Genomic DNA, 23,124 nt, shown 5'->3' with positions numbered 1-23,124 from the left:
GGGGAGATAGGAAGACATTTTTCCCTTTAGTAGAGGAGTCAATAATCAGGGGGCATAGATTTAAGGTAAAGTGACGGGCGATTTAGAAGGGATTTGAGGAAAAACCTTTTGACTAGAGAGTGGTAGGAATCTGGAACTCTGCCTGAAAGGGTAATAGAGGCGGGAACACTCATGATATTTGAGAAGTATTTAAATGAGCACTTGGAATGCCAAAATATACAAGTGCTGGGAAATGGGATTAGAATAGATGAGTGTTTGAACTCCAGCACAGACACGGTGCGTTGAAAGGCCTTTGTCCGTGCTGTAAAACTCTATGACTCTTGTGAGTGAAACTAAGTCAATAGCTCCTTCAGAAATCCAGCACGTGAACTGAACAACTTGACAGCGTTCTGTGCTGTGAATGTTATAATTCTAGATCTTCGCTTCCACAGCATAACAATAGAGGTAGCTTCAAACCACGCAAATAAATTTAACTTTTTTCAACTTTAGATTGTGTTACCAATTCTTAATTTTACACTCACTCACCAATATCATCATCTGTTCTATCTATAGGATCCTTTTCTAGGCAGTCTCTAACAATGTCCCTGCTCATCAGCGGATCTGATGCTCTCTCAATATCCTCCTCATCATCATCATCTTCAGAGTCCACTGCAGTCTCTGGCAGGCCACTCAAGTCCATATCCCCAGCTTCACTCTCTGTGGCCTTCAAAACAAAAGAAATCAGATGACCATGATTAGCAATAAGATACACAGGAACGGAAAACTTAAATATCATTTTGTTGGGCATGGTAACATATTTTTTCAGAAAATTTCTCATCTTTATATTCATTAATATTATTTTTCAAGCACCTCTTCTTTTAAACAGCTCAGTTGATTTTATATCTGTGGTATTTTGCAATAAATGTTTCCCACATTCTCAAAATCTGTTTTTTTGATGTTTTGCCAAGGTTCAACTAAATCATCTTTAATCAAATATGAGATTCTTTTCCCTAGTTCTGGATTTTCTTCATTGTTATAAACACCAAGATCAAATCTATCTTTAGCTGTATTCAGCTCTAGGAAATATAACCTAGGTTTTCCTTGGCTCTCAATATTCTATTCATCTAGTTATTTTCACATACTAAACAAAGCTCTTAATTCATAAAAAACAATTTCTGATTAGAAATAAATTTGAATGATTTGTTTGTGCAAGGTTTGAGCCAAAGATAGTTAGCTTACTTCCTTTGTACCATGTACTGTTTATGTGCTAAAATATTTTGTAACCCACATCATGCACACCGTGGAAACGCCAGCAGTATTGTTTAGGGAGGACAGCTGTTAATGTGGTCAGTTTAATCAATCTGAATAACAGCTTCAAGCCCAGCCAATAACAAAACTTCCACAGGTTGTTGTTCTTAAACTGGGGTTTGTGAAGATTTCAAGGGGTCCACCAACAGCTGCCCATCTCCAATACTTAGACAACTGCAAGTAAATTTAACACTGCTACCTCCTGCCAGCTGCCAACAGGAAAGACATCATGAACTGGTGCAGTCTGCACTGCAGTCACTAGCATGTGAGCAGCTGCTCCAAACATCTTTCCGGTTAACCATGGCAGGAGTTTACAGTGATTTTGAAATTGATCCCTCGTGGAGCTGTCTTTCGATTTACTATCACCTTACTGTTTTATTAGAAGGATGCATTTATTTAAACAAGTCTGGCTAGCTCAGTTGGTACATAGGGTCATGGCTTCAAGTCCCTCACTCAGAGATTTTTTCTTAAATATCTTAATTTTATGCAACTTTTTAACAGGTTGCTGCGGAAAAAATATGATTTGTCACATATCAATATACAGTGAAAAGTATTGTTTTTGGGCACTATACAGACAAAGCATACCACACAGAGAAGGAAAGAGTGCAGAATGTAGTGTTACAGTCATAGCTAGAGTGTAGAGAAAGATCAACTTAGTGCAAAGTACGTCCATTCAAAAGTCTGATGGAAGCAAGGAAGAAGCTGTCCTTAAGTGGGTTGGTACATGTCCTCAGACTTTTGTATCCTTTTCCCGACTGAAGAGAGGGAGTATGTCCGGGGTGGGTGGGATCCTTGATTATACTGGCTGCTTTTTCAAGGTAGCCAGAAGTGTAGATAGAGTCAATGGATGGGAGGCTGGTTTGCATGATAGCCTGGGCTTCATTCATGACTCTTTGTAGTTTTTGTGGTCTTAGACAGAGCAGGAGCCATAACAAGCGTGATACAACCAGTAAGAATGCTTTCTATGGTGCATCTGTAAGAATTGGTGAAAGTCATTGCAAACATGCCAAATTTCCTTTGCCTCCTGAGAAAGTAAAGACGTTGGTGTACTTTCTTAACTATAGAATCTGCATGGAGGGACCAGGACAAGTTGTTGGTGATCTGGACACCTAGAAACTTGAAGCTCTCAACCACTTCCACATCGTCCCCATTGATGTATACAGAGCAAGTCCTCCATTACATTTCCTGAAGTCAATGACTATCTCCTTGGTTCTGTTGACATTGAGAGATTATTGTCATCGCACCAGTTCATCAGATTCTCTATCTCTGTCCTCCACTGTGTCTTGTCATTCTTTGAGACCCGACCCACTACGACGGTGTCATCAGCAAACATGTAAATCAAGTTGGAGGGAAATTTGGCCACACAGTCATACATGTATAAGGAGTATTGTAAGGGGCTGAGGGCACCATCTTGTGTTGAGGATGATCATGGAGGAGGTGTTGTTGCCCCTCTTTACTGATTGTGGCCTGTGGGTTAGGATCCAGTCACAGAGGGAGGAACCAAGCCTCAGGCCTCAAAGTTTGGCGATGAGTTTTATAGGAATGATGGTGTTGAAGACCGAGCTGTAGAAGCCACTTTTCAAAGTAGTGCTTCTAATATGTGCTCCTCCTTCCTCAGCTTCTAACCTACCTTGACCCTTTTGTTTTCGTTCTATTTATTTTTTTACTGTTCTCTATCTTTTATTTTGTTTCCCACCTACAGTTGTTGACAGGACCCTCAACACTGAGCGGTACATCTCCCATGCCACAATCCTCACCCCTCCCCTCCCTCCCAGAACAAGCATAGAGTCCTCTTGTTCTCACAATTCACCCCACCAGCCTCTGCATGCAAAGCATAATCATCAACATTTTCGCCAACTCCAGCTTGATGGCACCACCAAATATTTTTTCTTCACTCCCTCTGTCAACATTCTGCAGAGACCGTTCCCTCTGGGATAACCAAGTCCAATCCTCCACTGTACCCAACACCTCTCCCATCACCCATGGCACCTCCCCATGCAATCTCAGAAGCATAACTTCTGCCCCGTTACCTCTTCCAATTGTTAACATCCAAGGGCCAAAACACTCATTCCAGGTTAAGCAGCGTTTCACTTGCACCTCTTCCAATTTGGTCTATTGCAATCACTGTTCCCAATGTGTCCTCCTCTATACCGGAGATGCCAAACGGAGACTGGGTGATCACTTTGCCAAGTACCTTGGTCTATGTACATTCAAGACCCTGACCTTCCCGTTGCTTGCCATTTTAACCCATGATCCTGCTCATGTGCCCACAGGTTTGTCCTTGATCTGCTGCAATGCTCCAGTGAAGCTCAACACAAACTGGAGGAACAGCACCTAATCTTCCGGCTAGGCACATTATAACCTTTATAACATCAAATTCAACAACTTCAGATGATTAGCTCTACCCCACCTTGACCCCTTTGTTTTCATTTTGTTTATTTTTTACTGTTCTCTATCTTTTATTTCTTTATTGTTTTTATTTTTCTTCCTCCCCCACTCTTTCCTCCTATTTTATCCCTCCTTTCCTTACCTTTTCTTCTGCTTTGCTTACCCTTTCCCCCATTTCTCAATTTTACCTCTCCCACCCCCCCACATCTTCATCTGTCACAGCTTACCCTCTGATTTCAGCTTCTCTGCCGTTTGGCCATTCACACCTTCTATTCTCTCTTGCCATTAGCAGCCTTTCCCCATGTTTTTGTGGCTATGACTTATATTTCATTCCGTCACCCTATAGTATAAATATCTCCCATTTTCTATATCTTTTAGCTTTGACAGAGGGTCATCTGGATTCGAAACACCAGCTCTTTTCTCTCCTTACAGATGCTACCAGACCTGCTGAGATTTTCAAGCATTTTCTCTTTTGGTTTCAGATTCCAGCATCTGCAGTAATTTGCTTTCATCAATATATAGGAGTCTGGTATAGGTGTCTTTGTTGTCTAGCTTTTCCAGGGTTGAGTGTGTGGGGCCAGGGAGATGCCATCTGCTGTAGACCTGTTGCGGCGTATATAAACTTTAGCAGATCCAGACAATCTGCGAGGCCAGAACTGATTCGTGCTTTGACTAATCTTTTGAAGTACTTCATAATAATGGGTGTCAGAACAACCAGACAATAGTCATTAAGGCACGCTGCCTGGCTTTTCTTTGGTACCTCTTCTTTTTCTTGAAGCAGATAAGGACCTCAGATTGATGTAAAGAGAGGTTAAAGATGTCTGTGAATACCCCCGCCAGCTTTCTATGGGTTGACTTTTGAGAAGGCTGCTCTGATGTCTATGATGGTGACCTCAAATACAAGTTCGTTCAAAGGTTCCGGGGTGGAGGGTGTACTCTTGCTGACCTGTTACTCAAAACGGGCATGGAATGAAACCAATTGAAATATCTAACTGGGCAGGCCAAACATTTTTTATTCACTTTGGAACAATTATTGAAACATAGTATTGTTTTATTCAACAATTTGCGAGCCTTGACCTTAATTAAAGCTACTGTAAATATAGTTCCAAAATATGGTCCATCACTATCAGTCAAATTTTGAAAACATAAAATGACAGAATGCAGTTACTTTGTAAAATCCTATCATTTGCATGAAGGGAGACACCAATTACAATGAATTGTAATTCATATTCAATACGAATTGTAATTATATTTGCCAATCTTTTCTGTATGTATATGTGGAAAAATCATTATGCTGTACTGTACCAATCCTTGAAGATTTGTTGCATTATTTATAAAAATGAGGGAAGACATTCAATAAATTTTTTTTTTAAAAACTCACTGGTGGATTTCAATGGACAGCTGTTGAGAGCCTGATTAACTCAAGATAGTAGGCAATTTGGGATAGAATCTCAAAATAATAAATCATTGTCGGGACATTGAACAACTTCTTTCACAAGTGAAAAATGCTACAGTGCCTGAGATAATTAAGAGTTTTACTTTGAACCATTTCTGATATACTTTGGTCCTTTTATTATAGATGAATTAAAACGCAACTTCATTCAATAATTGGAAACTAGGGGCAATTTTTCTTTGCCCAGTACTGTTAATTCATTCACACTAACACAGAATTTGAACTGAACCAATCCCTAACTGGAGTGAGTAGGTGTAAATGTTCCTGTAACTCTGTTCTTACTGTTGGTTATTTATTATTCACTGGCTGCTGCTGCCCCTTACTGAATGAATGGAGGAAATTTGATATGTTTTGACAGTGCTGGTGATAGCCCGGATTTATCTCTCTCCATATTGGATCACCAAGCCCTGTGTTGTTCAGAGTATGCAATTCTCTGGCCCAGCTTGACCCCATGTTGATCTGTTTTTGGCACTTTGGGCAGGTGACATGAAGAAGTTAAACATGCAAAATTTGCAAAAGGGAAATCATGTTTGATGAGCAATTCTTTGAGAATATAACTAGTAGAGTTGACCGAGAAGAACCAGGTTTATTTAGACATTTAGAAGGCTTTCGACAAGGTCTCGCATAACAGACTACTATGTAAAGTTAAAGCAGATGGGATTGCAGGTAATGTCTTGAGATGGGTAGAAAGCTGGTTAGCAGATTGGAAACAAAGAGTTGGCATGAATGGATCTTTTTCTGATTGGCAGTCAGTGGCTAGTGGAGTTTCACAGGGATCTGCGCTATGAGCCCAATTGTTCACATTATAAATTAATGATTTGGAAGAGGGAACTGAATGTATTATCTTGCAGATGATACAAAGTTGGGTGGGAGGGTGAGCTGTGAGGAGAATGCAGAAATGCTTCAGCATGATTTGGACAGGCTGAGTGTGTGGGTGTATGCATGGCAGCTGCGGTAATATAGATGATCTGGAGGAGGGAACCGAGTGTATGGTGTCGAAATTTGCTGATGACACCAAGATTGGTGGAAAGGCAAATTGTGCGGAGGGTGGGGAGAGTCTACAGAAGGATCTAGATAGGCTGGGCGAATGGGCCAGGAAATGGCAAATGGAATTTAATGTTGGCAAGTGCGAGGTGGTCCACTTTGGTAGGAATAATGGTAGGAAGGATTATTACTTACGTGGAGAAAAACTGCAGCAGGCGACAGTGCAGAGGGACCTCGGGGTCCTTGTGCATGAGTCGCAAAAACCCAGCCTGCAGGTGCAGCAGGTGGTCAGGAAGGCGAATGGGATGCTGGCCTTCATCGCGAGGGGGATTGAATATAAAAGTAGGGAGGTCTTGCTGCGGCTGTATAGGGCATTGGTGAGGCCGCAGCTGGAGTACTGTGTGCAGTTTTGGGCGCCGTACTTACGCAAGGATATTTTGGCCTTGGAGGGAGTGCAGAGGAGGTTTACTAGGATGATGCCGGAGTTGAGGGGGTTGAGCTATGAGGAGAGGCTGAATAAATTAGGCTTGTACTCGTTAGAGTTTAGAAGAATGAGGGGAGATCTCATTGAGACGTATAAGATGATGAATGGGGTGGATGGGATAGAGGTGGAGAGACTCTTCGCGCTCAGAAAGGATAGTAGGACTAGGGGGCACAGCCTCAAGATAAAGGGGGGGCGGTTTAGAACGGAGTTGAGGAAGAACTTCTTCACTCAAAGGGTGGTGAATCTCTGGAATTCTCTGCCCGTTGAAGTGGTGGAGGCTACCTCGCTAAATATTTTTAAGACGCGGGTTGATGGGTTTTTGATAAGAGAGGGGATTAAGGGTTATGGGGAGAGGGCGGGAATGTGGAACTGCGCCACGACAGATCAGCCATGATCTTATTGAATGGCGGGGCAGGCTCGAAGGGCTAGTTGGCCTACTCCTGCTCCTATTTCTTATGTTCTTATATGTTCTTATGGATAAATATGAGGTTACCCATTTTAATAGCAATAACAGGAAGACAGATTACTTGAATGGATGTAAATTGAGAGAGGTGGCTACTCAGCGAGACCTTGGTGCCCTAGTGCATCAGCTGCTGAAAGTAAGTGCACAGGTGCAGCAGGCAGTAAAGGCAGCAAATGGTATGTTGGCCTTCACAGCAAGAGGATTCGAGTATAGGGATAGGGATGTTTTGTTGCAATTGTATAGGGTGTTGGTGAAGCCACCTTCAGTACTGTTTGCAGTTTTGGTTTCCTTATCTGAGGAAGGATCTTAGCTATAGAGGATGTAGATCAAACATTTACCAGGTTCCTGGGATTGCAGCTCTGTCATATGAGGAGCGACTGTGTCAGTTAGGATCATATTCACTGGAGTTTAGAAGAGTGAGAGGGGATCTCATAGAAACCTATAAAATTCTAACAGGGTCAGACAGGGTAGATTCAAAATGAATGTTCCCAATGGTAGGGGAGTCCAGAACTAAGGGTCATAGCTTGAGGATAAAGGGCAAACCTTTTAGAACTAAGGTGAGGAGAAATTTCTTCACCCAGAGAGTGGTGAATGTGTGGGATTCACTACCACAGAATGTAGTTGAGAAGAAAAGTTTGTCCAGGTTAGCTAAGCAATAATTGAGTTGAAAAATTTATTAGTCACAAGCAAGGCTTACATTAACACTGCAATGAACTTACTGTGAAATTCCCCTAGTCACCACAATTCGGCACCCGTTCAGATCAATGTACTAACCAGTACGTCTTTCAGAATGTGGGAGGAAACAGGAGCACCCAGAGGAAACCCTCGCAGACACAGGGAGAACATGCAAACTCCGCACAGACAGTGACCCAAGCCATGAATCGAACTTGGTCCCTGGTGCTATGAAGCAGCAATGCTAACCACTGTGCCACCCCTATTGATTGAAAGGGTGGCAAATTAAGAGAGATGAAACAGAAATTTCTGTTCATTATATTGGTGAATCAATTGGAATCTTGTTGTCATCCCTGAGAGGGGAATCTTACCAAGAAAAGGTAGAGTTCTGGTTCCAGTGGAAAAGAAACGGTGTGTATCTCTCCAGAGAAACTTGTTGATTTTGTCTCCAGATTTACTACACTCATGTCACAAAGAAACATAGAGTGGTGGGCCTCAACACATTGGCAAAGCCTGGCTGCACTGAGTTCAGGATGCCCAGATCACAGCAAACAATAACCCACCACTACAGAAGTCTCAGGAGCTTCCCCCCCTCCCCACAATCAGAGCTGGTGTTTGCCCAAAGACCTCTCCCCCAGCAATCAGTGTTGGCATGCTGACTTCCCCCCGATCATACCCCTCCCCAAACCCAATACCGCCCACTCTCAATCACCACCGTGAATAAATGAATTCTCTGCACCCTCCCACTACCAGCCTGACACTGCCCCCCAATACAAGTTGGCACTGCCATGTTGGCATGGACATGATGCCAACTGGTGCCGAGGGAATTTCTTGGCCATGCCCCTCTACTCTGGGGGCTATATTCACCTTTCCGTTCCCAGGGGAAAACCCCATACAGGTTCATATCTGAGTGAACATGATGTAATCAACATGACATTTGAAAACACAGCAGGGCTCAATATCTGGGGGATAAGAACATAACATAAGAAATAGGAGCAGGAGTAGGCCATCTAGCCCTTCGAGCCTGCCCCGCCATTCAATAAGATCATGGCTGATCTGTCGTGGCTCAGTTCCACATTCCCGCCCTCTCCCCATAACCCTTAATCCCCTTGCTTATCAAAAACCCATCAACCCGCGTCTTAAAAATATTTAGCGAGGCAGCCTCCACCACTTCAACAGGCAGAGAATTCCAGAGATTCACCACCCTTTGAGTGAAGAAGTTCCTCCTCAACTCCGTTCTAAACTGCACCCCCCTTTATCTTGAGGGTGTGCCCCCTAGTCCTACTGTCCTTTCTGAGCAGGAAGAGTCTCTCCACCTCTATCCTATCCATCCCATTCATCATCTTATATGTCTCAATGAGATCTCCCCTCATTCTTCTAAACTCTAACGAGTACAAGCCTAGTTTATTCAGCCTCTCCTCATAGCTCAACCCCCTCAACTCCGGTATCAGCCTAGTAAACCTCCTCTGCACTCCCTCCAAGGCCAAAATATCCTTGCGTAAGTACGGCGACCAAAACTGCACACAGTACTCCAGCTGCGGCCTCACCAATGCCCTATACAGCCGCAGCAAGACCTCTCTACTTTTATATTCAATCCCCCTCGCTATGAAGGCCAGCATCCCATTAGCCTTCCTGACCACCTGCTGCACCTGCAGGCTGGGTTTTTGCGACTCATGCATAAGGACCCCGAGGTCCCTCTGCACCGTCGCCTGCTGCAATTTTTCGCCACGTAAGTGATAGTCCTTCCTGCCATTATTCCTACCAAAGTGGACCACCTCGCACTTGCCAACATTAAATTCCATTTGCCAGTTCCTGGCCCATTCATCCAGCCTATCTAGATCCTTCTGCAGACTCTCCACACCCTCCGCGCAATTTGCCGTTCCACCAATCTTGGTGTCATCAGCAAATTTTGACACCATACACTCGGTTCCCTCCTCCAGATCATCTATATAAATGCTAAATAGCTGAGGCCCCAGCACCGACCCCTGGGGCACTCCACTAGTCACCAACCGCCAATCCGAATAGCACCCATTAACCCCCACTCTCTGCCTCCTATTTGACAGCCAATCCTCTATCCACGCTAACACCCTACCCCCAACTCCATGCCCCCTTACCTTCTGCAATAACCTCTTGTGAGGTACCTTGTCAAACGCCTTCTGATGGCATGTTATTATATGGAAATATACTAAAATGCATGTAAGTCACATCATTATGGACGCGAGCCTGATTATACCACCAGTGAGGGGCAGCAAAAATCAGAAGTCACGATCTTAGTAGCGAGATTTGCAACTTTTGCGTTTTGCTGGATGCTGAGTAGCTGCCAATCCTGCAGACTATGAACAATGGCTCAAGATTGGCCCCTCTACGGGCAGCAGTTGGCAAACTTTTTTTTAACCTGAATTGTCTTCAAAATGCCCAGAATAAAAAACCACAGGATATTGATATTTTTAAATCAATACAATGATTTGCATATAATAAATAAACTGCATTGTCTTGAATTTATGTACAAATAGAAACATAATCAAAACTAAATTAGACCTAACTTTGAATTATTGCGCTTGCGTATCTTAAAAATGTTTTCTTCACATCTCCAGTATATGCATATTCAGACACTAAAGATTATTAGCCTTCATCCCCATAATAAACACACTGTTCATTTTCTTCTTGAGAAGGTGAGAGGGCTTGGGATCCAAGGGGCTTTGGCCTTGTGGATCCAGAACTGGCTTGCCGGCAGAAGGCAGAGAGTCGTTGTGAATGGGTCTTTTTCTGCATGGAGGTCAGTCACCAGTGGAGTGCCCCAGAGATCTGTTCTAGGACCCTTGCTGTTTGTCATTTTCATAAATGACCTAGATGAGGAAGTGGAGGGATGGGTTAGTAAGTTCACCGATGATACGAAGGTCGGTGGTGTCGTGGATGGTCTGGAAGGATGTCAAAAGTTGCAGCAGGACATAAATAGGTTGCAGGACTGGGCGGAGAAGTGACAGATGGACTTCAACGCGGATAAATGTGTAGTGGTCCATTTTGGCAGGACCAATGGGATGAACGAGTACACTATCAAGGGCAGGAGTCTTAGCAGTGTTGAAGAGCAGAAGGATCTTGGGGTCCGGGTCCACAGGACTCTTAAATTGGCCTCGAAGGTGGAGGATATGGTCAAGAAGGCGTATGGTGTACTGGCCTTCATTAATCGAGGGATTGAGTTTAGGAGTCGGGGGGTAATGCTGCAATTTTATAAGACCCTTGTCAGGCCTCACTTGGAGTACTGTGCGTAGTTCTGGTCGCCTCACTATAGGAAGGACGTAGAAGCTATTGAAAGGGTACAGAGGAGATTTACAAGGATGTTGCCTGGATTGGGAGGCATGCCTTATGAAGATAGGTTGAGGGAGCTGGGACTCTTCTCCCTGGAGAGACAAAGGTTGAGAGGCGACCTGATAGAGGCTTATAAAATGTTGAGAGAAATAGATAGGGTGGATTCTCAGAGGCTATTTCCCCGGGTTGAAATGGTCGCTACGAGAGGACACAGATTTAAGGTGCGGGGAGGCAAGTACAGAAGTGATGTTAGGGGTAAGTTTTTCACTCAGAGGGTGGTGAGTGAATGGAATCGGCTGCCGTCAGTGGTGGTGGTGGAGGTGAACTCGCTGGGGTCTTTTAAAAGACTTCTGGATGAGTATATGGCATTTAATGGGATTGGGGGTTTATAGATAGGTCTATGGATTGGTAGGTATTGATGTGATCGGTGCAACTTGTGGGCCGAAGGGCCTGTTTGTGCTGTTATGATCTATGTTCACTTAAGCTTTTTCATGATAATGCAATCCAACCTGAAAAGGTTGAGAGGTGCAGATAAGATGTTATACAGCCCTGTAGTCATAGGTTGCGGATCTCTGCCCTAGGAGATGGTGGACCACCTGGTTGACAATTCCTGCAATAATATCATGGCATTCTAAACAGAGAGTAGAGAGCACACTACACCCCATTGTGATCAACATCCACAGCAATCATTCTGATGATTGTGCCACATACAACTATTAGACTATTAGACAACTATTAGACTATTAGAAACTGCACTGAACTGCTTTGCATCTGATAAATTCATGCTAGAATTCCAAGTTTGGTGAAAGAGAAAGACTGCATTAGTGTTAGTTTCTGTCAAGTAAACCGATTCAAAGTGTATTCACTACTATTATATTTACTCCTATTAGCTGTTTTTTTTCATTAAAATTACTGCAAATAACTAAAACAGTGTCACTGTAGTTAGTATGCATATGGATACTCAGCCATTTCCATTGGACAATACTGTCCTAGTTGCCTATATAGATCAATGAATAAAGGAAAAACTGAAAAAATCCATGGAATTTTTCTCTACATTATAACTATTATCAGGTTCCATAGTGTTGGTAAATCCTGTTGAAGTTATTATAATCCATTTGAATATTTCTGAAGAGAGAGATGTGTTGCAGAAGCTTTTCGTCTTGCATTCAAGACAAAAATAAGAATGACAAATTTCAAACAATCAAAAATTTATACTATAGGAAGAAATGGTGCTGAATAATCAGCATGCTGACTGTGGGTGGCCCTAGCATTAGAACCCGCCAATCAATCAGAAGTCCTTTTTACCTGTATAATGATAGGAAGGACTACTACTTACAGGGCGAAAAGCTGCAGCATGCTACGGTGCAGAAGGACCTGGGGGTCCTTGTGCATGAGTCGCAAAAACCCAGCCTGCAGGTGCAGCAGGTGGTCAGGAAGGCAAATGGGATGCTGGCCTTCATAGCGAGGGGGATTGATTATAAAAGTAGGGAGGTCTTGCTGCAACTGTACAGGGCACTGGTGAGGCCACAGCTGGAGTACTGTGTGCAGTTTTGGTCGCCGTACTTACGCAAGGATATTTTGGCCTTGGAGGGAGTGCAGAGGAGGTTGATGTAAGGGATGGATAGGGTAGAGGTGGAGAGGTTCTTCCTGCTCAGGAAGGACAGCAGGACTAGAGGGCACAGCCTCAAGATAAGGGGGGAGTAGTTTAGAACGGTGTTGAGGAGGAACTTCTTCACTCAAAGGGTGGTGAATCTCTGGAATTCTCTGCCCGTTGAAGTGGTTGAGGCTTCCTCGCTAAATATATTTAAGACGCGGGTAGATAGGTTTTTGGTAGGCAAGGGGATTAAGGGTTATGGGGAGAAAGCGGGAAAGTGGAACTGAGCCACTTCAGATCAGCCATGATCTTATTGAATGGCGGGGCAGGCTCGAAGGGCTAGATGGCCTACTCCTGCTCCTATTTCTTATGTTCTTATGTTCTTAATGTGGTCATTTGAAGTCTGGCAATCTTGCATGTGTCTTGAGTGCAAAATGAAAAGCTTTGCAACATGTCTCTTCTTTTAACAATATTTGTGACTCTATTAACAACATTTCCGATAACTGGGCAGCCCTAGAATCTTTAAAAACAAATTCATGCATATTTCACACCACCTGCTGCTTTGTCCTAGGTACACTTGTGCAAGGCCCTTAATGCAGTGAATAAATGCCATCAAAAATTGAGTTTCATAATTATTCAAACCAACATTCACCAAAAGCAATTTCTTGCACCTCCCTATTAAAGCTTGCTAAAGCTAATGATTCAACTAACAATTGGACAAATATATGATGTACAAAATTTGTAGATCTGTCCCAAAAGTTTGCCTAATTTTATTCCTCTCATGATTTGCAGGTGCATCCATTCTAGAGGTTCCTTTACTACCATTAAAATATATTATATATCTGTCTGCAATACTAAATGAATACAATCTGTTCAAAATTATATGATGTGGAGATGCCGGCATTGGACTGGGGTGGGTACAGTAAGAAATCTCACCAGGTTAAAGTCCAACAGGTTTATTTGGAATCACGAGCTTTCGCAACGTGCTCCTTCATCGTGCATCTCCATCAAGGACGGTCACTTCAGCACTTCACTCTACTTCCAATCCAACAGATAACGTCACGATGTTCCACTTCTCCAGCTTCCAACCTAAACATGTTAAAGAAGCTACCTCCTAAGGATAAGCCCTCCATATACATCGCATCTGCTCAGATGAGGAGGAAAGCAATACACATCTACAGATGTTGAAAAATGCCCTTATAAGGACAGGATGTGGTGCTAAACTCATCAACTGACACAGCGAGAAACCACACAGACCTTCTCAGAAGACAAAATGGAACGTGGTCAACAGAATGCCCTTCGTAGTCCAGTGCTTCCCCGGAGTGGAGAAACAACATCATCATCTTCAGAGCCTTCAACATGTCATCAATGAAGATGAACACCTTGCCAAGGTCGCCCCACATGCCCATTACTTGCCTTCAAACAACGAGACAACCTCAAACAGGCCATTGTTCACACCAAACCAACCAGCCTTCAGGACAGCAGCGACCGCGACACCACACAACCCTGCTAGGCAACTTATACAAAGCATGCTGAATCATCGACATGGATACCACCATCACACGTGAGACCACCAGCCATCAGGTACACAATCCATACTCTTGCAACTCGGCCAACATCGTCTACTGACTCACCTGATGAAGGAGCAGCACTCTGGAAGCTCTTGATTCCAGATAAACCTGCTGGACTTTAACCTGGTGTTGAGAGGCTTCTCACTGTTCACAATTATAATTCCAGTACAACAGACACAAATATTCCACATATTTCAGACTTACTACAGTTGGCATTGATTGGTGACTATTCAAGAGATTTTATTGATAAAAAATGAGTTCTCACAAAGGGTTTGTGATATACTATAATTTTAAGTCTCTAAATAATGAAGTTAATTAAGTATACTGTTTAATATGTTAACAATGCTGGAAAATGATTTTTTTTTATAGCACTACTGTTGGTCATAAAATTATAAACAGTAAAAAACGAAATCAAAATTTATGCACATGCATCAGATTTACTCTAGGTGCCACAGATTCCAAATATTTGGTGCATATCACAGAATGGTGGGAAGATTTTTCCAAACAAGGATTAAAATCAATTGATTGTTTGCTTTAAATTGTCCAAGATAGAAAAAAGTTGGGGTCTCAAGAACAGTTATTCAAAATTTCCACCTGATTGAAGGCCCATGCAATTCATACTGCCATGGAAATGGCTTTGAGAACGGAAAGGTATCCGAGAAACTCACAATCAAGCTTAGTCTGCCAAGGTCCAAAAAAGGAACAGCTGCTATAAGCAGCAAGATGCTGTGGTTCAGCACACATGGATGCAAATGGGAGCTCATGCTTGAACTGAAAAGACAAACTTATGAGCAGTTAAACAAGGCTGGAAGATTCACCCAGTTTATGCTACAGGAAGAATCTTGGAGGAAAAAAAATACTCACTGTGAGAGACAGTTCTGAATTCCTAGACTGAGAAAGGAAATGTAATAAACTCTTGTGAACTAACCTCAGACTGGTTCTTATAGAATTGAATGTCTTGAAAGTCTTACATTTGTGAAATGTGTCCCTAGCTTTACTAAAAGAAAAAGGGGAATATTTTGACTTGTGGGTTAAAAACAAGTTGCATACAAAAATATTTTAGTCCTTAATAATTTTAATATTTTGTTAAAATATAAGTCTTAAATGGACACCATGGGCAGGATTTTATGGCGTCGCTTGAGTGAGACTGGAAATTCCCACGAGGTTAACGGACATTTCCGTTGTCTGCCGCTTGCCTGCTCCAATTCTGTGGCAGGCAGGATGGTCGAATGGCGTTTAACTTTTGGAATAAAGCAACGTGAAATATTGATACTGAATCCACACATAATGGATTCTGGAAAATTAGATGACTTAAATTATCTGGTTTCTGGACAAGATAAAGACAGACATGACCACATGCCTTTGGGAAGTCACTTAAAATACAAATAGTTTTCATTTCTTAGGTGCTAACTGACAACCCTTCACAATTTCAGTGCAAAAGATTTATAGTGAAAATGGCTACCAGATCTACTGGGAACACAGAAATTCAAATAAAGTCATTCAGTGAGGATGATCATAGCTGGAGTGTTGCTAGGACGTTAGTTTCCCTATTGTGTCAATTACATCATCTTTAACCCATTGTCTGCATAATGGAATACATCAACATTGTCATTAATTGCCTGAAGAGAGCTTCAGAGGGAGCTGATAACAAAGACAGCCCAGTAAGGCAATTTGGAACCAGCATGTCAAAGGAAGTCACCTCCTCCAGCAAAAAGAAAGAACTCTGCCTCAATACAAAAGTCATCTCAGGCAGTGAAGAGGGGCTAATTTGTTTTTTTTCTTTCTGGTTAAGCACCTGCAAGATTACATTTCTGCACTAGAGGCTTGACCGCAATTATGACCGAGAAGTCAGAAACTTCCAACTTTCTTTATCTTCAAAATATCAGAAGAGAATCCTTCAGGATTACAACCACCATCTTAAAGACTATAAAAAAGTGACATGCTTCCGGTTTAACCTTTTATTAATCTAAGTACATGTTACATCCCAAAAAAACATGCGTGTGCGCGCATGTGCAAGTGCTTGCTTAAGGGCTAAGTGTCTGTTGCGTTTATATTTTGAGTGCTGCAGAAGCAAATATTTATCATTTTTTAAATTTCAACTTACAAGAAAACCCATTCACCTGTCCTTTTCTATTCTTTAAAGTCACAGCACTCAATGGGCTGCAATTTTTAATGGAATGGCATTTGATTCAGACTGCCAATTTGCCCAAAAGTTCTTACCTTCAAATTCAGATAAACCTGTCTCACCCAACCTTCCAACTCAAGAAGGGCGAAATCTAGATAGTGTAGCATGTCACTAAGCCTAATGTCAAAAGGCTGTAGGGTCATAGGTAAGGAAGTTATGCCCTTTCTTTGTGGCAGTAGCTGCCATAAACTATGAGAGTTCAAAAATCCAGCAGGTTAAAAGGTGTGTGACAAGTGTGTAGGATTGGGGGAGGAGGATAAGAGTCAGCCAGGTTGGGGGTATTAGGAAGGATATACTGGCACTGGAGGGGGTGCAGAGGAGATTCACTAAGTTGATTCCGGAGTTGAGAAAGTTGACTTATGAGGACAGACTGGGGCTATACTTATTGGAATTCAGAAGAATGAGCAGAGATCTTATAGAAACATAAGACAAGACAGAAGCAGGGAAGTTGTTTCCACTGGTGGGTGAAACTAGAAGTAGGGGGCAGAGCCTCAAAATAAGGGGAAGCAGATTCAGGACTGAGTTGAGGAGGAAGTTCTTCACACAAAGGGTTGTGAATCCATGGAATTCCCTGCCCAGTGAATCAGTTGAATGCTCATAAGGCAAGGATAAATAGATTTTTGAACAGTAAAGGAATTAAGGGTTATGGTGAGTGGGCGGGTAAGTGGACCTGAGTCCACACAAAGATCAACCATGATCTTATTGAATGGCGTAGGTGAAACGGTTCAGGGGTGTGGCAGAGCATAAGACTGGTAGCTAGCATGAAAGGAATTCTAAAAGTCTTCTATAGGAATATAAATAATATAAAATGGCAGAAAAAGGGGTGAAGACAAAAAAAAAGACCTAAACATAAAGGCTTCTTTCTTTACTAAGGAAGAAGATGCTGTTGAAATCTTAGTGAAAATGGTAGTCAAGATTGTGGATGGGCTAAAAAATAAGCAGATATACACTATGCAGAACCTTAAACCTGCTCCACAATTCATTATGATCACGACTGATCTTCTGTCTTAATTCAACATTGCCAACCTTTCCTTGATTTTCAGTGTAATCAAAAATCTATATATCCCTGCTTTAAATATATTCAATAATGGAACATCCACAACCCCCTGGGGTAGAGAGTTCAAATATTCAAATATTCCAAGTGAGAAAATCACTCCTCATCTCAGTTCTAAATGATTGACCTTTCTTCTTTACCCTGACTTGTGCCTGATGTTCTAGCTTTCCCAGTCAGGGGAAACAATTTTGTAGTGTTACAAGTTACTGAAGAGGCTTGACAGGTGATCTGGCTGAACATACCCTATCATTTTTCTAACTTCAATGAATATGGGTCCAATTTATTCAACTGCTCAAATTTGACAACCATTGGCCATGCTAAATTCTCCCTCAGTGTACCCGAATAAGTGCCAGAGTGTGGCAACTAGGGGATTTTCACAATAACTTCACTGCAGTATTAATGTAAGCCTACTTGTGACACTTACAAATAAACTTAAATCTTAAGCAACTGTCCCATCCTAGCAACCAATCTCATGAACTTTCACTATACTTCATTCAATGCAAGTATATGCTTAATTCCATATGGTGACCAAAACTACACTTTATACTGGTGTTATTTCACCAAAGTCTTAAACAACTGCAGCAAAGTTTCATTATCCTTGTACTCTAATCCTGTAGCAAAAGATTAATCATGCCTTTTGCCTTCTGAGTTGCTTGTTGTAGCTGCATGCAACTCCTGCATTTTGTATGAATACACCCAAATCTTTGTGAACATCAACATTAGATCTTTTAAAAAATATTCTGATTTTCTATTCTCATGACCAGTGATCAACCTTACAGTTCACCACTGACTTAACTGCCAATATCTCTTTGCTGCATTTGTATCCTCCTCATAGCTTACTTTCCCAGCCAACTGTGTATTGCCAGCAAATCTAGATACATCACTTGTGGTCATTCATCTATGAATTAAAATCAGTTGTAAATAGCTGAGGGTTTAACAATGGTCCTTGCTACACTCCACTAATCACAGTCTGCCAACTAGAAAATGGTTCAGTTATCTCTGCTTCCTGTCTGTTAACCAATCCTCTATGTATGCTAATATGTTACATAGAAAATAGAAAAACTACAGCACAAACAGGCCCTTCGGCCCACAAGTCGCGCCAATCATATCGCTACCTGCTAGGCTTACCTATAACCCTCAATCCTATTAAGTCCCATGTACACATCCAGAAGTCTCTTAAAAGACCTTATCGAATTTGTCTCCACCACCACCAACGACAGCCGATTCCACTCACCCACCACCCTCCGAGTGAAAAACTTACCCCTGACATCTCCTCTGTACCTACTCCCCAGCACCTTAAACCTGCGTCCTCTTGTAGCAACCATTTCAGCCCTGGCAAAAAGCCTCTGACAATCCAGTCGATCAATACCTCTCAACATCTTACACACCTCTATCAGGTCACCTCTCATCCTTCGTCTCTCCAAGGAGAAAAAACTGAGCTCCCTCAAACTATCCTCATAAGGCATGCCACCCCATCCAGGCAACTTCCTTGTAAATCTCCTCTGCACCCTTTCAATAGCTTCCACATCCTTCCTGTAATGAGGTGACCAGAACTGAGCACAGTACTCCAAGTGGGGTCTGACTCATAAAGCTGCAGTATCACCTTCGGACTCCTAAACTCAATCCCTCGATTGATGAAGGCCAGTACACCATTCGCCTTCTTAACAACATCCTCTACCTGCAAGGCCGATTTAAGAGTCCTATGGATCTGGACCCCAAGGTCCTTCTGATCCTCTACACTGCTAAAAGTCTTACCCTTGATATTATACCCCTTCGTCCCATTTGACCTGCCAAAATGGACCACTACACATTTATCTGAGTTGAAGTCCATCTTGGAGTTACCTTGCAACTCCAGGGCTGGTTACCTTGTGCATTAACCTTTAGTGCAGCACTCTCTCAAAAACCTTTGGGAAATCCAAGTATACTATACTATATAAATGACAGCCCTTTACCTTAGTAGTAACGTCTAATGGGTTTGTCAAACACGATCTGCAACTTCTGAGCTCCCTCATGTCGGATTTGGAGGGCATCCCAAAGTCGCACTAGGGAAATGTTTGCATGGAAACTGCCCAGAAATGTAAATTTCCTCTGTGCAAACTTTGGATGGTTCCACCTGTAGTACACAAATAGCTACCCAGAAGAAGTTAGAAGGATTAAAATCTCTGAACTTTTGTATAACTATAACCTCCTCTATCTTCTGGGTAATGCTAATCTCCCAGGGAACTCCACCAATCTCTCCCCTGACAGGCTTGATCCAACAGGTCCTTATCCTTGCCTCACAGAAAAAAGGCCTTTATATAGTGCTTCACAAAATGAATTGTTTTTGCAGTTGCAAATGTAGGAAATTTGGTGGCCATCTTGCAAACTACAAACATTTACAAATAGCAACTGATGATGATCATATAATTTGTTTGAACAAGATAAATGTTGACCAGGACATTGGGGAGAACGGTTCTTCATTGAAATAGTGCTACAGAACCTTTTGGTCCTGAAGGGCAACAGGCCTTTGGTTAAATTCACATCTGAAATCAGTACCTTTGACAATCCAGCACTCACTCAGTAATAGACTGGAATGTCAGGTTGGACTGTGCTCAAGTTGCTGGAGTGCAATTTGAAAATAACAATCTGTTGACTCTCAGAAATGCAAGATACTAATAAACAGCAGAGTTTAAAGCTTTTTATGCACATTTTATGTTCTTCCAATCAATTACTCACTCGATTTCCAAGGAGTGATATTACCGTTTCTGCTTCAAGTTATTTCTCAGTAAAACATTTCAGGTTCCAATCATTCTAACTTCATCTTCATTCTTCCAGTGATATACTGAGTTTATGCTTCCTTGAAATGCAATTAATCAAAAAGTGCAGCAATCTTGCAATAATTTAATCTCCAAAGGGACGTTCTCCCCAAATATTTAATACTGTATCATAATCTGCAAATATATCATATTTTATAAATCAGTTGCCTCTATTTTGCTTGATTTCCATTATTCATCAATTTTATTGGTGTAAGGCATGGTCACATAGGAATTATGTGACTGGACTAGCAAACTGGAAGCCTGAAATGATAACCTAGAGGTGCAAGTTTAAATGCCATCATGGCATTTTATGAATTTCTCAGTTCAGGAATAAACAGTTGCCAATATAATGAACATGAAGCTAACGGATTCTCCTAAAAACTCAAACTCAACAAAGAAAACCTACCATCCTCACCTGGAAAACCACAGCAATGTGACTGACATTTAACTGCTGGCTTAATTGGCTAATTAGTTCTAATAAACCACAGCAAAATGTTACAATAAGAATAAAACTTGATGGATCACACAAGCATCAGACTTAGACACAACAAATGCACCAACAGTTTAGCTAACATGGAAAAGACCTCTGCAGTAACATATGAGGAATGAGCCAAAATGTGGAGAGTGATCCCACAGACTCACCAAAGAACAACCTGACAGTCATGATCACATTCAACATCACAGACTCATTCATGCTGGAACCTCAACTAGTCACTATTTATTAGCAACTTAAATAATGGGATAGAAAGCCTCATCTACAACTGATAACATTTTATGCAGTGTAGATGGAAACATGAAATTGCAAAAAGATAACGATAGAGTAATGAAATGGACAAAACTGTGGCAAATGTATTCCAATACAGACCAAGTGTGGGGTTATACACTTCGGTTACTCCCTAAATGATGAAAAGTAAGAAACAATGAAAGTCCAAAGAGACTTGGGGATTAGGGTACATAGATCAATAAAAATGTAATGAACAGGTATAATTAAAAACAAAATTAAAAAGGCTGATGGAACACTAGCCTTTAAATCTAGAGAACTGGAAGTAATATTGCAGCCATACATGCTAAGATGACATCTGGAGTACCGACAGCAGTTCTGGGCACCATACTTTAGAAAGGATATATTAGCATTTGAAGGAGAGCAGTGTAGGTTTATCAGAATGATACTTGGATTCTCAAATGTTAAATTACAAAGACAGATTACAAAAATTACATTTGTATTCCTTGAAATTTAGATGGTTAAGTGTCGATTTGAAAGAAGCTTTCAAGATATTGGGTAACTTCCTCGCTAACAGCACTCCGAGTGTACCTTCACCAGTAAGAAGTCTTACAACACCAGGTTAAAGTCCAGCAGGTTTACTTGGTAGCAAAAGCCACTAGCTTTCGGGCCTCTAACCCTTTGTCAGGTGAGTGGAGACTCCAACACCGGCATCTCCATGTCATGTACCTTCACCATCCAGACTGCAATGGTTCAAGAACGCTGCTCATCACCACTTCCTCAAGGGCAACAAGAAATAAATGCTGTCCTAGCCATCAAAACTGCAGTAATTAATACATCAATTTTTTAAAGAAGTGTAATCTTAAGCAGTATCTATAATTTAGACTGGTTGAAAATTGAGATGCTAATAAGACAATAACTGTTGGACCCATAGAATCCCTAAATTTAGGAAACCATTTGATCCATTGAGTCTGCACCAACTCTCTGAAAGAGCATCCTATCCAGGCCCAGCCCCTTCCTCACGCATTTTACCATGGCCAATCCACTTAACCTGCGCATCTTTGGATTGTGGGAATAAGCATGGTAAGAAGTCTCACAACGCCAGAATAAATTCCAACACGTTTATTTGGTACTTTCGGACTGTCGCTCTTTCTTCAGGTGCGCAAGGAGTTGTGTTCACAAACAGGGCATATATAGACATGAACTCAAGTTACAAGAAATTGGTTGGAATGTGAGTCTTTATAGGCAATCAAGTCTTAAAAGTACCGACAATGTGAGTGGAGAGAGGGTTAAACACAGGTTAAAGAGATGTGCATTATCTCCAGCCAGGGCAGTTAGTGAGATTTTGAAAGCCCAGGCAAGTCATAGGGGTTACAGATAGTGTGGCATGAACCCAGGATTCCAGTTGAGGCTGTCCTCATGTGTGCGGAACTTGGCTATCACTTTCTGCTCAGCGATTCTGCGTTGTCATGTGTCGTGAAGGCCACCTTGAAGAACACTTACCCGAAGATCAGATGCTGAATGCCCATGACAGTGGAAGTGCTCCCGACAGGAAGAGAACATTCCTGCCTAGTGATTGTCGAGTGGTGTTCATTCACTCATTGTCATAGCGTCTGCATGGTCTCCCCAATGTGCCATGCCTCAGGACATCCTTTACTGCAGCGTTTCAGGTAGACAATATGTACTGTGTACCTAGTGGATGGTGTTCTCACGTGAGATAATGGCATCATGTTGATGATCTGGCACGTCTTGCAGAGGTTGCTGTGGCAGGGTTGTGTGGTGTTGTGGTCACTGTTCCCGTGAAGGCTGGATAGTTTGCTGCGGACAATGGTCTGTTTGAGGTTACGCAGTAGTTTGATGGCAAAAAGTGGGGTGTGAGGATGGCCTTGGTGAGATGTTCGTCTTCATCGATGACATGTTGAAGGCTCCAGAGAACATATCGTAGCTTCTCCGCCCCGGGGCAATACTGGACGATGAAGGCTACTCTGTCCGCCGTGTCCCGTGTTTGTCTTCTGAGGAGGTTAGTGCGGTTTTTTGCTGTGCCACATCGAAACTGTCAATCAATGAGTTACAAAGAACAAAGAACAACTCAGCACGGGAAACAGGCCATTCGGCCCAACAAGCCCGCGCCGCTGCATCCTCCTACACCTATTCTACCCTGCATGTC

General features: G+C 42.2%; 1 protein-coding gene across 7 annotated transcripts in view; it reads right to left on the bottom strand.

Moving 5' to 3' along the window:
• The window catches only part of rapgef2b (Rap guanine nucleotide exchange factor 2b), a 438,644-nt gene that overhangs the window by 120,690 nt on the left and 294,830 nt on the right, over nt 1–23,124 (bottom strand). For all 7 annotated transcript variants that reach the window (XM_080193478.1, XM_080193477.1, XM_080193480.1 and 4 more), the window contains one exon: nt 526–703. In XM_080193478.1, coding sequence (XP_080049604.1) covers nt 526–703 — 178 coding nt within the window. The remainder of the gene's footprint in view (nt 1–525; nt 704–23,124) is intronic.

This window comes from Carcharhinus amblyrhynchos, chromosome 1, assembly GCF_965287045.1.
Source record: "Carcharhinus amblyrhynchos chromosome 1, sCarAmb.v2.hapA, whole genome shotgun sequence".
Classification (NCBI taxonomy): Eukaryota; Metazoa; Chordata; class Chondrichthyes; order Carcharhiniformes; family Carcharhinidae; genus Carcharhinus; species Carcharhinus amblyrhynchos.
Note: the sequence above shows the minus strand (reverse complement) of the source record. Positions and strands in the feature narration are given on the sequence as shown.